Source organism: Agelaius tricolor, unplaced genomic scaffold, assembly GCF_023055355.1.
Source record: "Agelaius tricolor isolate 1412-34295 unplaced genomic scaffold, bAgeTri1.0.p SCAF_18, whole genome shotgun sequence".
Lineage (NCBI taxonomy): Eukaryota > Metazoa > Chordata > Aves > Passeriformes > Icteridae > Agelaius > Agelaius tricolor.
In genome coordinates this window covers 11496983-11516903 of record NW_027269278.1, presented here as the reverse complement: position 1 = coordinate 11516903, position 19921 = coordinate 11496983, and the positions used below count along the sequence as shown (strand labels likewise).

The window sequence follows — 19921 nt, the reverse complement described above, 5'->3', positions numbered from 1 at the left end:
GGACAAGGCTCCTGAGCAGTTTCTCTCTTGCCAAGTACATGGAAGAGACCACAGGGGCTGAGCAGGAGTTGAAGCTGTCCCTCAGGTGAGGCTGGTGGCCATGTTCAGCACGGAGCAGGTGCTCCCTGTCCTGCCTGTGCAGGTGCAGCTGTGTGTCTGTCCATTCTTGTAGCTGGAGGACAGGGGACACCTTCCCCTGCCCAGCTCCATGAGAGGCTGCCCTGGCAGGATGGACCTGTCCTGTTCCTTCATGGCACTGCGAGGTGGAAAACCAGAATCAGTGCACAAAAACTGCTCCTTGTGCTGCCCATGGTCACACAGCCAGGTCTCTCTGGGGTTCCTGTCACCCTGAAAATCCCTGAGCAGGCCTGAGGTGGACATGGGATTCATCCTGTCTTGACATGACTAGACGATGTAGCCTGGACCTGTGCCAGAGAAGGCTGGAGTTGGACTCCAGGTAGAATTTCTCCAAGGAAAGGATTGCCAAGCATTGGAACAGGCTGCCTGGGAGGTGGTGGAGTCCCCATCCCTGGAGGAGCTGAAGAAATGATTGGACATGTCGTTTAGTGCTCTGTTTGACCAGGTGTGATCGCTCAAAGGCTTGACTTGGTGATCCGGGAGGTCTTTCCCGAGTCTAATGGCTCCGTGACTGATTCCCCGTGCGCGGAGCTCGGCAGGGCCGCCCAGGCCGGGATCCGCCGCGCTCCCGCCGGGCTCTGTCCCTTTCCCGGGTCTCTGTCCCTTCCCCGGGCTCTGTCCCCGCCAGGCTCTGTCCCTTCCCTGGGCTCTGTCCCCGCCAGGCTCTGTCCCTTCCCTGGGCTCTGACCCTTCCCTGGGCTCTGTCCCTGACAGGCTCTGTCCCTTCCATGGGCTTTGTCCCTTCCATGGGCTCTGTCCCCCCCGGGTTCTGTCCCTTCCCCGGGCTCTGCCCCAACCCCGGGCTCTGCCCCCGCGGGGCCCCGGCCAGGGGCGGGCGCAGGCAGGGCCGGCCCGGCCCCGTAACCGGAGCATAAGAGCCGCAGGCGGCGGGGCCGGCCCGGCGTCAGCCGCGCTCGCCGGGAGCGGGAGGGACCGTGCGCTGCCACCATGTGCGGTGAGTGACGGAGCGCGGGCTGAGCCCGGCCAGCAAGGGACAAGGGCGGCTTTGTCCCCGAGCCCAGCAGCGTCGCTCGGGACTGGCCCCGCTGCATCCTTTTGGGGGGGTGGGAAGGACAGGGGGCGCCCGGCAGGTGAAGGTGAAGCCCCTCGGCCCGGCCCTTCTCCCGAGGAGAGGCGATCCCCGTTCCGTTCCTCTCTCCCCGAGCCCCCCGTGCCTGGCGGCGTGTCCTCGGGTTTTGGGATGGTCCCCGGGTCTTGGGATGGAAATGGTCCCGTTCCCGCTGCCCGGGGGTGCCCGGGGTGCCCGGTTAACCTCTGCTCCTGGTCCCTCTGCCTCTGATGCACGGGATGCGCTGGGCTCTGTCTTTCCTAATCCGGGACTAGGGATTGATTAATCGTGACTCACTTCCGAGCTGCAGCGATAAGGGAGAGTTTGTGGCTTTCAAACAAAGGCAGTGAAGGAGCTTAATTCCTAGCTGTTGTGAGTTTATTCACCTCATTTTTTCTAATAAAGATGACATGGAAAGATAATTCCTATAGCGTGTACACAATTGCTTCGATACACTTCAGATCAGATGGAAATCAAAGTGTGGGTTCGGAAGCTGCTAACGCGATTTTATTTGGTTATGGAGGAAAGTTTGGTGAAACTTTGCAAATCTTTCCCTGACATCTCCTCTCAGGTCTGATGAAAGTAGAAAATTTCGCACTTGTACTTAGTCGCCATCAACAAAACCTCTTTTGTGGGACGCAGGCTGATAGTGAGCTGGGTTACTGCTCCCAAAATTGTACTTTCTGAATTAGGTATCTTTTCCTTGCCTGCTCATCCTTTTTAATGGTAACCTCAAAAGGAGCAAGGAGCTCTGGAATCCTCTTTCACTCGAATGGAAAGCCGAGGTGATACTGTTTCAGCTGCTATTGTGTGAGCTCCTACGTGACAGATCACTATCAATGAGACAAACTCGGTGTCTTCTAAACAAAACCCCTCCAGGTGAGAGACCTGGCCCAGTTCCTGAGCCACCCTGGGGTATCCATGGCAAGCCCTGAGACATATCATGGTAATACAAAAAGCTTTGCATGTCTGGGCTGTGTATTGACTGGGACGTGAGGGTGTTAGCAGTGTTCAAGGGGTTCGGTAGAACATCCAGCTTGGGGTGGAGCAAGTGACTCAGTATGAAATGGCAAAGAGCAGCAGTTCATCAAGGGTAAGTGAGAGTAGAGCAAGGGTTTTTCCCATCAGCATTTAGAAACCTTTTATATTACATTTGTTTCCATGAGCAATATTCCCCAGCCCACTATGCTGATCTCTGTAGGAGTTCTAGAGGCTGCAACCAGCAATTTTGAAATTACCTTTTTGTTGTTGTTTTTATTTTTTTCATATCTTTCCAGGTTTAAGTGCTGATAATGGACCCTATTGTGTTTTCTTTGGCTTCAGGTAGCACGTGAAGATTTATAGCCCTTGGTTTATGTTTTGAAAATACACGGGTCATAAATTCTGCTATAAACATGCTCGTAAGGAAGCAAAGTCAAGATGTTATCGTTCTCACATGTAAAACAGTATAGCCAAAGTATTCAAGCAAAAGTATTCAGGGTTTAAAAAAAAAGTCAAGATGCACTTAAACTGATGACCTCTTTTAAATCAAAGTTAGTTTCATCAGGATATGAAGCTGAAACCTTTTCAAAGCTAAGTTTCTGGCATCAACTATGTGCTTAGAGGTATCCTTTTATTTTTCAAAAAGTAAATAATTTTGTTCAAACTTCAAGTATAGGCTGCCCCCTTGTTGATTTTGGTGAAGTCTTGCAATTGCAAGAGTTCTTGTGGAATTTTCCCACAAAAAATACTCAATTTACTTTTCCTTCTGTTGCTCTACTTGTAATCTTGAAAAGGGAAGCTCTAAAATCTTGATACGCATGTAAAGGGAGAGCCTTGCTTTCAGTGTCTGCATGCGATTGAAGCTGGTTTTAATTATGTTTTAGCAACCTTCTCTTTCTGTTTCTAGCATCTGCTTCTATAGGTAAGCCATACACTATTGACCTAGTTCATCCTTCTAAGCAAACTGTGATTATGGAAAGTTATAAACTAGATTTAGCATTCAGATCAAGAGGACAATGCTCTAGTAAAACACTTGGGTGCTTTTCCTGGATTTTATGTTTTTGAGTCTTCTTAAGGAAGCAAGATCTGGTAATGGCATCTAATACCTTGGGGAGGCCATCATAAAGGAACTTGGTTGCATCACAAAACTCTTATCATAAGATGATTCAACTGAGATTCAGTCATACTGGTGTGCTTCCAGAAAGAATTAAGATACAAGGAATCTTTATCACAAGTTGTTTCTACATGAGTTGAGTAATGTGCTTTAAATCTGGCCAAAATGATGACTGAGGAGGGAAAAAATACGTGAGTGGATAAATCATTAAACAGAAACGTACTAGCAAAAGTGTTACTCTCAGTGCTTAGAGTAAGATTTATTTCCCTTAACTGGAAGAGTTTATAACATGTTCTTTGAAGTCAGACTGCAGCTATTGTTTTTATTTTAAATGGCCTCTGGTGACTTCTGCATCTTCTAATGCACGTGTGTGGAAGTGCAGCTCCAATTCCCTGGAAACAAGGATCTTTTTAACAACTGCAGCACACTGGTAGCATTGTAGGGAGGGTCCCAGAGGAAGGTTCTTCCTGGAGCTCTGTGTAGTGAAAGATGCCACATGGAACATACAAGGATGCTGAGGCTCCAATTCATTGTGAAATCTGGCCTAGAAAGTAGAGCTGGATCTGAAATGAGGTGTGGCAATATTTTGGAATGATGTTGAGAAATTCGTATTGAAGAAATTGAATGCTGCTTTTGAGGTCCGTGGTTAGTGCCAGAGAACGGTAAATATCTGTCTGGAAAAATGATCAACAGGCTCTCAGTCTGAAGTGACTGCTTATAACCAGAGGCATTATTTCTCAAAGCATCCATGAAGAACAGTATCAAGCAGTTCAAATTCCCAAATACCTCCTTAAATGCAACTATTGTCTTAATGTCTCCGTTAATGCTGGATGCACTAGAAATAATTAGGCTGAGCTTCTCATAAATCTCACTTCTGAAGCAGAAAAGTATTATCCACCCTTTAATCTTTCCAAAATAAATTCAGAGGCACATGTAATACTCTCTTTGTCTCACTGTCAAATCAACAGTATTAATGTCTTATAAACCAGTGGAGTAACCAAATTCACAGTAATATTTGTAAGGGAGATTTATTGGTATATCATTATAACAGCTTCTTCACCATGGCCATTTACAGTTCAAAAGCCTTAATTGAGGGGGAAGAGGGTGTTAAATTTCAAACAAAGGCCTTCTCTATCTAAAACACTTGTCTGAACTGCTTATCTGTAGAGCTCTTAAAGGCTGGGGTTTTTTCTTACTGTAGTCTCCAGTCCTGACTTGTTGCTCGGAGAAACTGCTGAAATGAGTTGTTTTTGCTTTATTGGGGTACAGATTTGCAAGAGTTAATAAAAGGGCCTAATGTATCCATATAAACACCAGAGTGGCACGAAGAGCAGTAGGCAGAGAAAAGGAATGGCTGTGTTTTATTTTGCAGGTGACTCTTTCATTACACCTTTTTCTAAAGATAAAACGACATCCCAAACACCCTTCTAATAAAAATGCCTGTGTACTTTAAATAATTAATTAAATAAATAAATAAAAATTAGGGTGGGGAACCAAGCCCCAAACTAAAAAAAGAAAAAGCTGCTTCTTGGTCTCTGCCTGGTCTGTTCAAGAGGAGAGGGATCAGGAGTGAGTTCAGGGCTCTGGAGGAGCTGACAGGGGCACGCCCGGGGCTCCTGTGCCCGCCTGGCTTTGGGATTGTGCTGAGGCAGCGCAGGGGGAGTGCTCGTGTTGTGGGTGACCCTGTTTTGTACCTTCTGTTTTGTTCCTTTGTTGTCCTACCCCATTGACTTCTGCCCTTTCCTCGTGTTTGCCTCTCCATTCTCTTTCTGCTGAAGTGGCTGTTGCATACAGGATTAAGCTGGAGCCTTTCAGAAATAGATGTTGTGCCTCGTACCTACCCATGGGTATTTAAGGCCATGACTTGGATTACAAAAGTCTCCTTGTGTTAGTACTGGTGAATATATTCCCTCTTTGAATGCCTGGATATGAAATAGATCACAATGTTCCCATTTTCAGCTGTGGTTTTCGTGAAAAGTAGAAGTTTTTTTTTACCTCTCCTAACTGTTTAACTCTTGGGGGGTAACATGAGGAGAGTGAAACTCGCCAGTGAAGTTTGTGTTGAAATTAGGCTTCTGAGTCCTTTATTGTACTTGAATTCTTTCATTTCAAAATGCATTAGAAGGAATTGTACTAAATGGGAGGTTGGGTGCCCCTAGGACTTCTCCCTGACACTAGTTTGAAAGAGTGACTCTGAAGGGATGCAAATTTTTAAAATAACCTCTCTGCTTCTTTCCCCCCTCCTTCCCCCTTTCTCTTAAAACAGGAATTTTTGCTTATCTAAACTACAGAGTGCCCCGCACTAGGAAGGAAATATATGAAACTCTGATAAAAGGATTACAGAGACTGGAATACAGAGGCTATGACTCTGCAGGTATGTTAACCAACTCAACAAATCAATCTTAGCAACCAATAGCTCATTCCATTTTGGGTTTTTTGGGTACTTTCAGTGTCTGGCCTCTTGGATTTTTCTTTCTTTATTCTACAGATTAACAGATCAGAACTAATTAGCTTGATTCTTGGAGTGCTACAGCTTTCCTTAGAAAAGGACATAGAATTGGGCGTTTAGCTCTGTAATTAGATGGCTGAGGTTGTACATGTAAGCTGATGGTTGAGGTTAGCACATGGAAGCAAAACAAACAGGGTGTGGAAAAAGATCTCTATACAGGGCTGTGTAGTTTGTGCCTCAGCCTTTTTTGTGTATGTGAAGGATGGGGAAGATTAAACTTGTCTTAAATTTGAGTTAGCTCATTTCATCAGGCAAAATATTTCAGTTTGTTGTCAAATACAATTTGAGATGGCTCATGTATGTTTTAATCTGTGCAGTGGATATAGACTTGATGTGGTTTCATTTGAACATGCACAGGTCTAGCAACAGACTTCAACTATATCCCTTTAAAGGGTAATTTTAAAATACTAATTTCAGTGGTGTGTGCCTGTGTGTATTTTCTCAGCCTTTTCCTCATTCTAGTGTATTTCATGCCTTAAGTAACACTTATGACTGTGTCCTCTGCTGTAGGAGTGGCAATTGATGGAAATAATAATGAAGATAAAGAAAGATTCATCAAACTGGTTAAGAAAAGAGGAAAAGTAAAGGCCCTGGAAGAAGAGTTGTACAGTAAGTGTTAAAAATGACTCCTTTACTTTGGCTTCCCAGTCAGATACTATCTGACCATAAAATTGCAGTTATGATTTTGCATCAGCAATAACTGCATTGGGAAATCCTAATTTTTTTGTGTCCCTCAAATCTGCACTTAAAAAGCAAGCTGATTTTCAGATCTAGCACTGTGAAATTGTCAGTCTATGTTCCCTTCTTTTGGTTGCTCCTTTGTTCAAAACCTGGGCTCCTTTGGCTCTTTGCTCATGTGATTTCTGTGCTGCATGGCTGAAATGCTGAAACATGCACTCTGACAAAATTTATGGCCATTTAAGCAGCTGGCTGTCATCACAATCTGCTTTATGCAGTGCTTCCATCTGTGAAAGCCTGAAGTTGTGTTTTAATACGTTTACATTATAATTTGTAGTAATGGGGTCTGTTAGCCTGTCTGTGGCTAAAAATGCTCATGTCTTGGCAAACAAGGTTTTAATCACAGTAGCTTGAACTTTCTGAAGTATAATGTCAAGAAAACAAATGGTTTAAAAAAACCCCCAAAAAACAGAAGATAACTTTTAGATTTTTGCCTGTAGGAATTGTCTTTGTGTTTTACTAATTGTGTGTGTGTGTGAGAGAGAGGGAGAGAGGCAATATTAATTATTCAGTAAACTGAATTTCTCCTGTATAGAACAAGATGACCTGGATTCAAAAACAGATTTTGAAACACATTTTGGAATTGCTCACACTCGCTGGGCGACCCATGGAGCACCAAGTGCAATAAACAGTCACCCTCAGAGATCAGATAAAAGGAATGGTACGTAATCTCTGCAGCACTTGAACCACACAAATCTGAAATGATTCAATCCACAGAGCACAAATGTTCTTCTTATTGTTATGGTATCTATTTTTGATAGTAGGGCTAAGCTGTTGCCATTCTATTTAGCTCAGACACGTTTAAAATGAAATAGCCTCTTCTCAGACACTAAAGCAACACTAAAAATTAATGAGATCTGTTTTCTGAAAATTGCAAGTTAATTGAAGTACAACATTCTTGTTTTGAAAGATAAGACTGAAAATATAAATGTGTCAATATTGCCTGGTCCAGAAAAGGGAGATTTCATAGCATTCTTCACTTTGCCTGGTGCTCTACTAGGTGTAGTTTAGAACTCTCTCAATAATTTGGAACTGCCTTTGTATACTTTCAGAATTTGTAAGCTTCTGCTTGCAGTTGTCCATGTTGTGATAAACTGTAGGTCTGAAAGCTATAGCAGGTGGTTTCAAGTGTCATTCTAAGCTTTTTTTCCCCTTGTAATTTTGCGTTCTGAATTAAATATCTTAATTTTTTGTTGCTCATGAATATATATATATATTTATTTTTTTTTTCTCTTAGAATTTGTTGTCATCCATAATGGAATCATCACAAACTATAAGGACCTGAGAAAATTTCTGGTGAGTCTGTGGCAACTCAATTCTAAAACTAGAAAATTAATACTCCCCCGAACTACCATCATGTTGTTCATGGCTTCAGTGGAAAATGAATTCAAGTTTCTTGATATCATCTATAACAAAGCTGTGTGAAAGGGTCTGCCTAATAATGATACTCAGGAGCTGGTGAAGTGCAATATGTTCCTGTAATCCTAAATGCAAAGTATTTATGAGCAGAGTAGCAGTTTGTGCTGACATTCTCTGAGAGGGTGTGGAGTGGGCTCCTTCCTGTCTCTTGCTGCTTCACAGATGCCAAACAAGTCTTACTATGGGTCCTATTCCAGCATTTCCCAAAGAGTATCTATAACATAAGTCCTTGTATTTTATCTATAGTGATTTATATGCACTGGTCCAATGTAGTGCTTCAAGCTCTGGCTGCAGTTTCTGGTGGGAGGCAGCTGAGAAACTCTTCAGTGTTTGCTGCCCGAGGATGGACACAATTCTTACTCTTCTATATGATATTTCAGGAGAGCAAAGGATATGAATTTGAATCTGAGACAGATACAGAAACAATCCCCAAACTGATCAAGTACATGTATGACAACAGAGAGAGTGAAGACACCAGTTTTTCAGCCTTGGTAGAGAGAGTTATTCAACAGTTGGTAAGTGGGAAATAACTTTTTTTCCCCCTGTACAACAGTATAAGATACTTGTGGGGCTCTTTAGCATTCTACCTTATGCATTGAGGTCCTGTGCAGGAGTTCTTAGAATGATGCTGCAAATAACACTTTTAGGCTTCTAAATAATGCTTAATAGACCAAGAAATGAGATTAAAATTTTGGAGACTTCAAAGGCTTTTCACTGTTAAATCTTTAAATTGCAGTAGCAGTGGGTTTTGTTTGTTCAGTTTTTTCTCTTGTTTTGTTTTTAGCAAGAAGTTAACACAGCTTTTTAATGAAGTGGTTTAATTTAAAAAAAAAGTAATAGGAGCCTCTGGGGTTAAAATCTCTCATAAATGGCAGTGTGTTCCTAAAGGTTATTCTGATCGTGTTGAAACACTGCTGTGATTCAAGTTTGGCCAATGCCTTGGCTCTCCTATTTGGAAATAGATCTAACAAGCTGGACTGGTTTCCAAACTGTGAAGTGGGAATCTACTGTTACTCAGTATGTGAATGCTTAAAAACTTTGATAGATGCATTGCAAACTTGGAGAAAGCTGGCTTTGTTTCCTCCCCCAGTCTCTGGGCAGATGTTTTCCCTCCCCTTCCTGCAGTTTCTGAGTCTCCTCTTTAAAGCAGCTCTGTAGGATTCCTTGCAGCAGGGCTGGAATCCACACCAAGGCAGGGCCTGTGTGGGTCAAGAGGGAGCAGCCCCAGAGCTGAGGGGAAGGGAGGATTCCCCTGCCCCCAGAACAGGGGCAGAGTGCTCTGAGTGCAGCCCTGGGGAGGAGGGGATGTCACCATCTCTGTCCTGCTGGCAGGGTGGGGGGCTTGGGAATGGAGGAGGGGATGTCACCATCTCTGTCCTGCTGGCAGGGTGGGGGGCTTGGCTCCTGCTTTGGGAATCTTCCTCCAGGAGTTTGCCAGCTGTGTTAGTGCTGTAGAGTTGTTTCTATTTTTTTGGGTTTTTTTTTCTGTTGTTGTGGATTTTTTGGTGTTTTGTTTTTGAAATACATTAATGAGAATTTGCTGCTTGAACTAGAAATAGTAACTCCAGGTTTTTAGTTAAACTGCATGGTAATGCACTACAAGTAAAATTCCAATTGAAGGGTCTTACTGAAAGTAAATGTCTAACAATCTTCATGTTGATTATGAGTAGCATCTCTGACATTTTCATAACCTTTGCATTCAAGTTTATTTGTTTTATTGATAAAGAGAGGCTAAGTGCTCACTTCCTGTTGCCCGTTAATGTGCATGTCAGCTTGCTCTGCTCCATGGCCAATTCCTTTAAAGGTGCAGCCTGCCCTCCAGGAAGAGACTCCTGATTGCAGCTCCTTCAGTGCCTCTTCAGAGAGGGGCCTCACTGTAATGAGATGCAACTATTTGAGATAAGTTCTTTAGGATCTTTTTTTTTCTCCTTTGTATTCATGGTTTCCAGGAAGGTGCTTTTGCATTGGTTTTCAAGAGCATCCATTACCCAGGTGAAGCTGTTGCTACCAGGTTAGTAAAAGTCCATTTTATACATAATGCATGCTTTTTATTAGGTTAAAAAAGGCCAGCCTCTTAGAGATACTAAAATATTGATGTTTAAAGTGCTTAATTAACCAAAATCAGTGAGTCAATAAAGAATCTCAGTGTATCTTGTGTTTCTAAATTTGTATTAAGAGCATGCTAACATTTTTCCTCTATCAAAAAGGGGAGAGGGAAGGGATATTGTTCACTTTTAGTTCTCATTGAGTAAAGACTGAGATAAGTATATTCATGTGGGCTGAAAGACCATCATAGTAACAGGTTACACAAATAGAGTTCCATAGCTGTCATAGCATTTATGGTGTCTTTCTGTGTTAAGTTCTACTTTTATTTATGACTTGAAAAACAACTTTCAGGAAATGTAAAGATATTAAAATAGCAAGTGACATAGCAAGTGATTAAAATAGCAAGTGATGGGAATAAAGACTGTTTTATATTACAACCCAAAAGCCCATTGCTTCAGTGGTCTAAAATAAGACTACATTAAAATTTTGAAAAAGCCAGCTGTACCATCACTCCAACTGAAGAACATCTTCTGAAATGAACTATTCTATATGTGGTTCAGGTTTGGGTTTTTAGGGCTGAGGGATTTAAGAGACGCTAATCTTGTAATCTGAGTGTGACTTGTTCTTTTATTCCTGTGATATTTTTTTAATAAGGTCTTCAGTGACATGTAACCCATATAATTAAAAAATATCTTAATATTCTACATTTTCAGAGGTGCAGTAGGGATGGTTGATGTTTCTGAGTTTGAAAGGCTAAAGAGTGTAACAGTACTTCAATTCTAAAGAGCACAGGAGCTTACTGTTGTCTCACTTTAGAGGCAAAGTAAGCTTTGGTTCAAATTGGTCCCTGTACTAAGATGTTTTCTGATTACTGCAAAGAAAACAGCAGGTTCATATTCACATTTATTCACATATATTCACATTTTCCTCTACCTGGATGTTGTTTACAGATATAGAATCACTAAGGCACATGGAAATTACTTATATAATAATGTTTGGTGCATCTTACAGAAGAACCAAGTTTATAGAATTGCTGCCATGTAATGGCCTTAGGATCATGGTTGAAGGAGGCTCTTCCTGTTTAGGAAGCTGGATGGGATATTGTCTTTTCAGCTTCACCGATGTCTGGTAACTTCTTTGTATGCACATTTCTCTTTATAAACTTTGTGTTTTCCTTTCTCTAGGAGAGGGAGTCCTTTGCTCATTGGGGTTAGGAGCAAGTACAAGCTCTCAACTGAACAGATTCCAGTTTTGTATAGAACATGTAAGTGGATGAATCAAAATACGTTATTTTTAAAAACTAAAATTACTGTTACTTTATGATTAGAAATTAGGTTAATTGGTTTTTGTACCATAAAACTACCAGCTGATGCCCCAAATAGCTTTTTGGCTGGGGATATGTTTATACTACTGAATGTGTAGTTCATGTGAAAGTCCCATGCCTCAATCTATTTCTGTAACTGTGATACCCTAAACCTGTATAGTCTGTAATCTTAACTGAACAGAACTGAGTTTGTATTTAGAATGTCTCATTTCTTTAATAGGCAACATTGAGAACGTGAAGAACATCTGCAACTCCCAAATGAAAAGACTGGACAGCTCAACCTGCCTTCATGCTGTTGGGGATAAGGCAGTGGAATTCTTCTTTGCTTCAGATGCAAGGTAGTAAAAGTACTTCAACTTTGCTGAAAATACTGTTTTTTTTTTTTGTTTAAAAGTGAGATAGTTCTGGAAATTTAAGATGCCTTGCTCTTGTACAATGGATTTCTGAAAGAAGAGCTTTTTAATCCAGGTAACATCAGAAAGCCCCCAGGCTCAGGTGCTTGAAAAATGTGAAGGTTTGTCAGCAGCATTTGAACTGCAAATAAGTGCAATATCTGCCATTTGTGACCTCTATGTGAAATACATCCAGTGTAGGAAAGTGATTTGGGTACAAATGGACACTCATCAGCTGAGCATTTGGGCAAAACATGGGTTAGTTGGGGTTGTGATGTTTTCAATTCAGATATTGGAGGAGGAAAATAGTGCTGTGGTTCCAAACTGGGCAGGAACCTGGACATCAGGCACACATTTATCTTGGAAGAGAGAGACCAAGAGTGGGACTGTAGCAGGATCCATCAAGGACACTGGGAGGCATCTTCAGACCAGCAGGAATGGATGCAGTGGTTGCTGAGCCTCCTGCTGTGGGTTGCTGTGAGAGTGCAGGAGCAGCAGCAGATGGAGCCATTGCCTTTAGGATGGCTCTGTCTGCAGTTCTGTCCTAAAGGAAGAGTGAAGCAAGGCTGGAAGAGCTCTTGTGGCACATTTAATTGCTTTGCTATTGCCAATTCTGACATGTCAGGTTTGTCCTGCTTCTGTTTTTCTCTCTGTAGTGCTATCATTGAGCACACCAACAGAGTGATTTTCTTAGAAGACGATGACATTGCAGCTGTAACTGACGGGAAGCTCTCGATTCACCGCCTGGAGCGTTCAGCTAGTGATGATCCTTCCCGGGCCATCCAGACCTTGCAGATGGAATTGCAGCAAATCATGAAGGGTGGGTTGAAACATCTGTAAATGAGTATCATCAAAAATGGAGAGTTACTGTTTGTGTAGTAGACGAGGCAGCAAACTTCTAATTTGATGTGACAATTGCCTTTTATTCAGGCTGTTTGTACTGGGATCTGACAATTTCAAGTTTTGAGACCAAGAGAGAATGGGCAGTCTGGGACCCTATCCATTTTAGCCTTGGAAAAATCATAGATACTTCTATTCATTCCAGTATCTAGTGAAAATGTAACTAGTGTTAACATGTTGTAGTTATTAGCAAAGTTTGACTATAAATTAAGAATTGAAGGGGAGCATTTCCTTATGAAGGAATTTATTTACCTTGTCAATATGGGGAATTGGAACCAACCAAATAAAGTGACCTATCCATCCTTCCTTTCTTCTTGCCTATTCTAAGGTTTTATTTAGGCTAACACAGTCAAGTTAGTCTTAAAAGTTCTCTTTGTAACTGGAATAGACTTAAAATAACAAACCTAAGCATTGCCATGTCATGATTTTATAAACAGGTAACTTCAGTGCCTTCATGCAAAAGGAAATTTTTGAACAACCAGAATCCGTTGTCAACACAATGAGAGGCAGGGTGAACTTTGAGAGCAGCACAGGTAATGGAGAACAGTCCTTCAAACTGCACTAAGTTTGAAATTTGTTAATGTGCTATCTAGAAAATGAAAACCACCATTGTGTGTTTATTTGTTTGCAGTTCTGCTGGGGGGGCTGAAGGATCATTTGAAAGAAATCAGAAGATGCCGAAGACTGATCATTATTGGCTGTGGGACCAGTTACCACGCTGCAGTGGCTGTATGTTCCCAGCCTTGGCTGAAATGCATTTATAACTTACTTGCTCGGGTTTCAGACAACAGCTTTTCATCTGCTTTTTCTTCTGTCTCAGCCTTTGTCTTTCATTGAGGGGTCTCACCCTTTTATTTAGCTTTCCTTAGTGCCACATTCTTTATTAATGCTCCAATGCCATTAAACACCATGCTAGAAGTTAACTTTTTCCACCTTGGCTTTTAAAGCTCTGGTGAGTTGTAATTACCAGCTTTTCTAATAAGAATTCATTTAGATTTTCTCTGATTTGTGCAGTGTCCAAATGTTAGTGGGTGGCAATATTAACAAATACTGTGTTCTGCTTGAATACAGACTCGACAAGTCCTGGAAGAATTAACTGAATTACCAGTGATGGTGGAACTTGCCAGTGACTTCCTGGATAGAAACACACCTGTATTCAGGGATGATGTGTGCTTTTTTATAAGCCAGTCAGGTGAGCTGCATGTGCTGTTGAGTGAGTGCTCTAAGATTGCTTTCCATTGCACTTTGCATCATATATGTGTGAGTACAGATATTTAGAACACACTTGTGTAGAATTTGATGCTTTTCAGGAATCATTATTATCTCTGCCAACCTGAAGTGAAGGTGTGAATGTTTTCCAGGTGAAACTGCAGATACACTGATGGCCTTGAGGTATTGTAAAGAACGCCGTGCTCTGACAGTTGGCATCACAAACACAGTTGGAAGTTCAATATCCAGGGAGACTGACTGTGGTGTGCACATCAATGCAGGGCCTGAGATTGGTGTGGCAAGCACAAAGGTAATTCCTGTTCAGTGTTTGACTTTCCCCCTTCAGCCCTGTGGAACACAACTCAAATTTCAATTGCAGCACTTCAAACTGAGACCATATTCACTCTCTGCAGAATTAGCTGCTAAATGTTTTGTTTTGTCTGCAGGCCTATACCAGCCAATTCGTGTCTCTTGTAATGTTTGGCCTAATGATGTCTGAAGACAGAATTTCCTTGCAGAAAAGGAGACAGGAAATCATAAGTGGACTAAAATCATTGCCAGGTATATTGATATTTTGGGTTTGAGGAGGCGTAGGGGATGTTGGCAGTGTAAAATACTTCTCAGGGATATTTCTTTCTCATTAAAGTTTCACTCTCCCCCTCATCCTGAAAGGCAAACAACATGAGAAAAATGGACTGTTCACTTCTGCACTGTTTGCCAATTTCACAAGTGCTCTTCCAAGAAACTTGGCAGGAAGATCGGAATTTTCAGGGGTTGGGTTTTCTAATTAGAATAAGGTAGTTTTGTATGAGACATATTACTTGATCTCCTAATTTCATGGTTTGAAATTTTTAAAAACTCCCACTTTCAATCAGGATAAAATGAAACTAATTCAAGGTGATTTTTACATGGATATTTCACAACTTCCTTTAGAAATTCAAATGGGATGTATGAGCACTGCTTAAACCAATAGTTGTTTTAAATTTATTACTGTAAGTAAGGCTGGAGAAAATATCCTTAAACTGCAGTCAAATTTGCTAAGTTAATGGCTGAATTACATTAAGTGTATTTGTTCTATTAGATAATTAGAACATTCTAGTACAAATGAACTATTTTTTCCAGTTAAAAAAAAATGATTTTCTTTTCCTGTGCCTCAACAGAAATGATTAAAGAAGTCTTGTCCTTGGATGAGAAGATACATGATTTGGCTCTTGAACTGTACAAACAGAGATCGTTGCTGGTTATGGGCCGTGGGTATAATTACGCTACGTGTCTGGAAGGAGCTTTGGTAGGAACTTCTCAATATTCTTTGATATCATTTAAAATGAGATTTTATGCCTTCTGCAACATGGTTTTTCTAATATTTCATTACAATTTAATTCCACCGCAAAAAAACTATTTATAACTAGAAGCATTTAAACACATACATAAGGTGAACCTGGATCTGATACCACTTTCTTGTTTCTTTCACATCATAAACATAGTGTTTAATTAGTCTATTTAAAACCAAGAAACTAACAATTTAAGTTGCTGACCCATTTGAAAACAACATCAAAAAAATGCAATGTGCTAATGTTGAGAATAGATGCTCATGCATGAAAGTCATTAATTATGTTATGAACATCCTGCTAAAATGGACACGTGCCCATTGCTCAGAGGAGTTGGGTGTGTTAAAGGTAGACTGCAGCCAAGGCTGTGCTGGGTGTTTGGTTCCTAAAATTCCTCTGGTTACTCCATGTGTGGGTGAGCTCTGCTGCTGCCACAGCCTGCTAGAAATCCCAGCAGCCACCTGTGTGTTTTCACTAATACTTGATACTGGGTAGATGTATTGAAGTGGCAGAGGCACAGCCTGGGTGTTTTGATTCTTGTGGCTGTTGCTTCTCAGCTGATTTAGTAATAACTTGAGGCATTTCTTTTTTTTAGAAAATCAAAGAAATCACCTATATGCACTCAGAAGGTATCCTGGCTGGTGAGCTGAAACATGGGCCCTTGGCCCTAATAGATAAACAAATGCCTGTTATCATGGTGATCATGAAGGATCCTTGTTTCACCAAGTGCCAGAATGCCCTGCAACAGGTCACTGCTCGGCAGGTACAGTGTTCAACTGATTCACTTCTCCTGTGTCATAGGAAAAGAGATGGTGCACACTGCACTGCTGCTGGCTGTGCACCTGGAAAGGGATGTACTGCTGATTATTGTTAATTATTAAGTTATAAATAAGATGCTACATCTGCATTGCAGGTTGTTATTACAGGTTAATATCAGTAGTGAAACCTGCTTTCATATGGCTTGTTTGTTTTGGGGTCTTTCTGTTTTGAAGCTAATGGAATAATGTTTAAACTCTACAGGGTGAAAACATTCAAATCTTACAATATAGCAAAAGTCAAGAGCCATTATGCAAGACTGGCATTGCCTTTGTTAGCTACTTGAGTGTGTTCAAACACATACAGACATGCTGTAAACAATATTTCAAAGCAGGTCGAGGCTATCTCTTCACATAACAATGCAAAAATTTATTTTCAGGGTCGTCCAATCATTCTGTGTTCTAAAGAAGACACTGAAAGCTCAAAATTTGCCTACAAAACCATTGAGCTGCCTCATACAGTTGACTGTCTTCAAGGAGTGTTGAGTGTCATTCCTCTTCAGTTACTTTCATTTCACCTGGCTGTTCTCAGAGGATATGATGTAAGTATTTTCTATATTTAACGCTCCTTTTTATGCAGTTTTGAACTTCCTCCTACCAGTGTAAAGTGAGAGACCCAGTTATATGGCATATCTAAACTAGCTATGAAAATAGCCAGTGAATCTCATAGTGAGTGGGATTATAGAGGTGACATTTCAGTGCCAATTCTTCAGTTTTGCATTTTTTAATTAGTATCCTTCTAAAAAAATTATAAAGCTCTTTAGCTGGTTAGTTAAGAGTGCAAATTGGGACTTTTTCAGAGAACCTAATCTCAAAATATGATATTGTACTTAAAATAGGTCAGTGCTTTGTACACCTTGGTTTGTTGATGTATCACTTTGACAATGATGACTGCTTTGGAGATGTATCCTGTGCAGAACAAATATGTATTTGTTAGGAGGGTTTTGGAAGCACAGATGAATTCAGCTGCTATTGGAGTTAAGACCCAACATTGCCGGGTGGAACGTGCCTGGCTCGTCTGGCCTTGCTGCTGGACCAAAGGTGGCAGCTGTGGTGGTCTCAGCCCAGAGACACCCCTGGCTGGCTGGGTACTGCAGCTGGCGCTTGGGACAAGTCCAGGCAAGCAGGAACTCGGGTTTGCCTCTGGTGGAAAGGCTTTAGGCGATGGTGAAGGACAAGGAAAAGGGTCCTGCTGGAGGGTTGGATCCAGAGCTTTATTCCTAGCACAAAGGTTTCTAAATGTTGCAACAGCTCCAGCAGAACCAAGAACCGCCTGGTCCCTGTGTCTTTTAAGCCCGGGGATAGGGGGAGAGAAGGGGTAGGTGTGCCACCAACCAGGTAGGAGGGGGGAAGTCTCAGGGGCCAAGTGACACCTGGATAGGCCAATGGTGCCAGGGCTGAGAGGCATCTTTTGAACTTCATCAATCACACTATGCCCTTGCTGGAATGTTAAGATTGATGGACAGCACTTAGCAAGGGGGCAAAGGGGAGGGGAAGGGGGACGTTGTTGGCACACCTGAGGGAGGAACTGGGATAGCTGAAACAGGGTATTACATCACACTGCAGCAAGCTGCAAGTCATTATCTGCAGATCTACAGCCTGTTGTGTGTGTTAATGTGTCTAGAATCAAGCAGAACTCATTAGGAAGTCAGAAAAAGCACACTAAATGAACTGTCAAATGTAGAATTGTTAGTATTACTCTGCCATACTGAAAGCCTGTCTCTTCATTCTAGGTGGACTTCCCAAGAAATTTGGCCAAATCTGTTACTGTAGAGTAACAGCCATGAACAGCTGATGTCTTTGTCACCAGACTCTGAGTTATACTTGTAGAATGTGTTGTTCTGAATTGATAGGTAAATGTTTTTTCTAAAAAGAATGATAGTGCTAACTGGAAGGTGTCAGAAGGATTTATCTTGCAGCTTTAAAAGCTTTTGATGTGCCTTGTACCCAAGTGCTTTTGCTCACAGCAAATACTCCTCTAAGTCCTGAAATTACCAAAGAAGATAAAAATTGTTTACACGTGGTATACTGAATGAACTTTTTTACTGTGCAATATATATATATATACAGCTCTCTCCAGAGTAACTGTGAACATTTTTTTAGCCTACACTACATAACTAGTTTCAAAGATATAGTATTTATAAGTACAATTTGTATAGCTTTTTTTAAGTTATTTTTTTAGTACATTGCTTATCTGTAACATTGGTAATGCTCAGAATGTAAATACTGAGCGTGTTGATACTTTTGTACAGTCATTAGGGATTTTCCTCCTTCAGCCTCAAACTGGAAATTTGTTGCCCTCTCTTCTTTCCCAGCTTCCCTTCCCCCGTTGCATCTGTGTTTCATATTTAACCAGTCATTTGCAAAGTTCTGCCCTGGCTGTAAATTGCCAGCTATGTTTTCAATTTCTGCTTCTTTTAACTGTTTTGAAAAGCCAGAATGGTATTTGTTTTGTATGCCACCCCAGCTCTTATTTGCATAACATGTATAGTGCAACAGAATAAGGGAACTGGATGTCTTTCAAGTGATATTTTTGTTGAAGAGGGTACAATGAAATGACAATGCAATTAAAAGATTATATAATTCTTCTTATTATGTGGTTTGGTTTTTTGTGTGTGTATGTGTGTTTGGGTTTTTATTTGTTTCATTTTTGTTGTTTTGATTTTTTTTTAACCTGATGACTTCTATGTCAGATCTGAAGAAAGTCCTATTTTAGTACTATATATATTTGCAAAAGCACACACTTTGATAGCTGTGAACCAACTTGCAGTAGGGGAGAATCTATAAACCTGCAAAAAAATAAGCTGGACACACACAAGAAGTTCTGTGCTCATTTGTTTGGTTTTTATTTCCAAATGGCCAGAAAGCATAGGGTTTCTTTTTTCTGCATTTTATTAACCAACTATTTCACTAGTGAAGTTTCTGATATTCCTGTGCAGGCTTGGTTCTAAATGAAGGTGTTTGAATGTTTACTCAGGTTAAGAGCTTGAAAGTGTTACACCAGCTTGTTATAATAGCAGCTACTTACTGGAAACCGCCCTAGTACTTTTTATTACCACATAATAAAACCAAAATTGTAACAAAAAATATAGTACTAATCTGACCTAAATGCCAAGAATGTGTAACTCTGTATCTAACATGTTTTGGAAAGTGATGAAAAGGCCCCTTTTACTCTTGATCTAAAATTAATATTCCCTTCATATTAAAAAGTGGAACTATCAAAGCATATTAAGGTAATCTAGTCTATATGTGACATTAAAGTGATTTATTAAAAAATTACAGATGCATTTTTCTAAATTAATCTGTGAGAACAGAAATCACAGAAATGAAAGCTCTCATCAGTCCTAGGAGAGGTGGCAAATTGAGTTTATTTTTAGGCAGCACCTGTTTTAAAAACAAGCAGTCCTCGTGTCAGGGCGGGGGGTGTGTAATGGAGAGAAGGCTTATGATTTTTGCGTGGGCTTGAAAATAGCTTGGGGAGAGAATAAATCCCTTCCCTCCTGAGCCATCGCTCTGGAAGAGCTGAGGGAAGCCAGGCAGAGGGGCTGCGCAGAACCGGTGGGCTGGGGCCTGCTGTGCTGTGGTGTGTGGTGCTGTGCTGTGCCCTGCTGTGCTGTGGTGTGTGGTGTTGTGCCCTCATGTACTGTGCCATGCTGTGCGGTGTCATGTGGTGTTGTGCTGTGTCCTGCTGTGCTGTGCCATGGCGCCAGGCTGCCCCTGTGTGATGTCACCGTGCCCCTGCAGGGCCTCCTGCCCACGGCGGGCCTTTGCCTCACCGAGGGCTTCTCCCGCCTGCAGGAGCTGTGAGGAGCCGGCAGCAGGACTGGCACCACAGCCCGTCGTGACATGGTACTGCTGTGAGGTGACATCGCGACTATCATGACAGGCTGACGTCAGGCAATGACATAACAACTCCCATGACGTCATGATATCGCACGA

At 41.5% G+C, this 19921-nt stretch overlaps 1 protein-coding gene across 1 annotated transcript; it reads left to right on the top strand.

Annotated features, from left to right (window-relative positions):
* The first annotated feature begins 902 nt into the window (after positions 1–902).
* GFPT2 (glutamine-fructose-6-phosphate transaminase 2) lies at positions 903–18569 on the top strand. The gene is made up of 19 exons (XM_071443299.1): positions 903–1093; positions 5569–5676; positions 6322–6420; positions 7085–7210; positions 7787–7845; positions 8349–8483; positions 9918–9979; positions 11199–11278; positions 11559–11676; positions 12387–12550; positions 13068–13163; positions 13262–13359; positions 13702–13822; positions 13992–14149; positions 14286–14400; positions 15000–15127; positions 15763–15930; positions 16363–16524; positions 17716–18569. The coding sequence occupies exons 1-19, from the start codon at positions 1087–1089 to the stop codon at positions 17758–17760; spliced, it is 2049 nt and encodes a 682-aa protein (XP_071299400.1). The 5' UTR covers positions 903–1086; the 3' UTR covers positions 17761–18569.
* The last annotated feature ends 1352 nt before the right edge of the window (positions 18570–19921 follow it).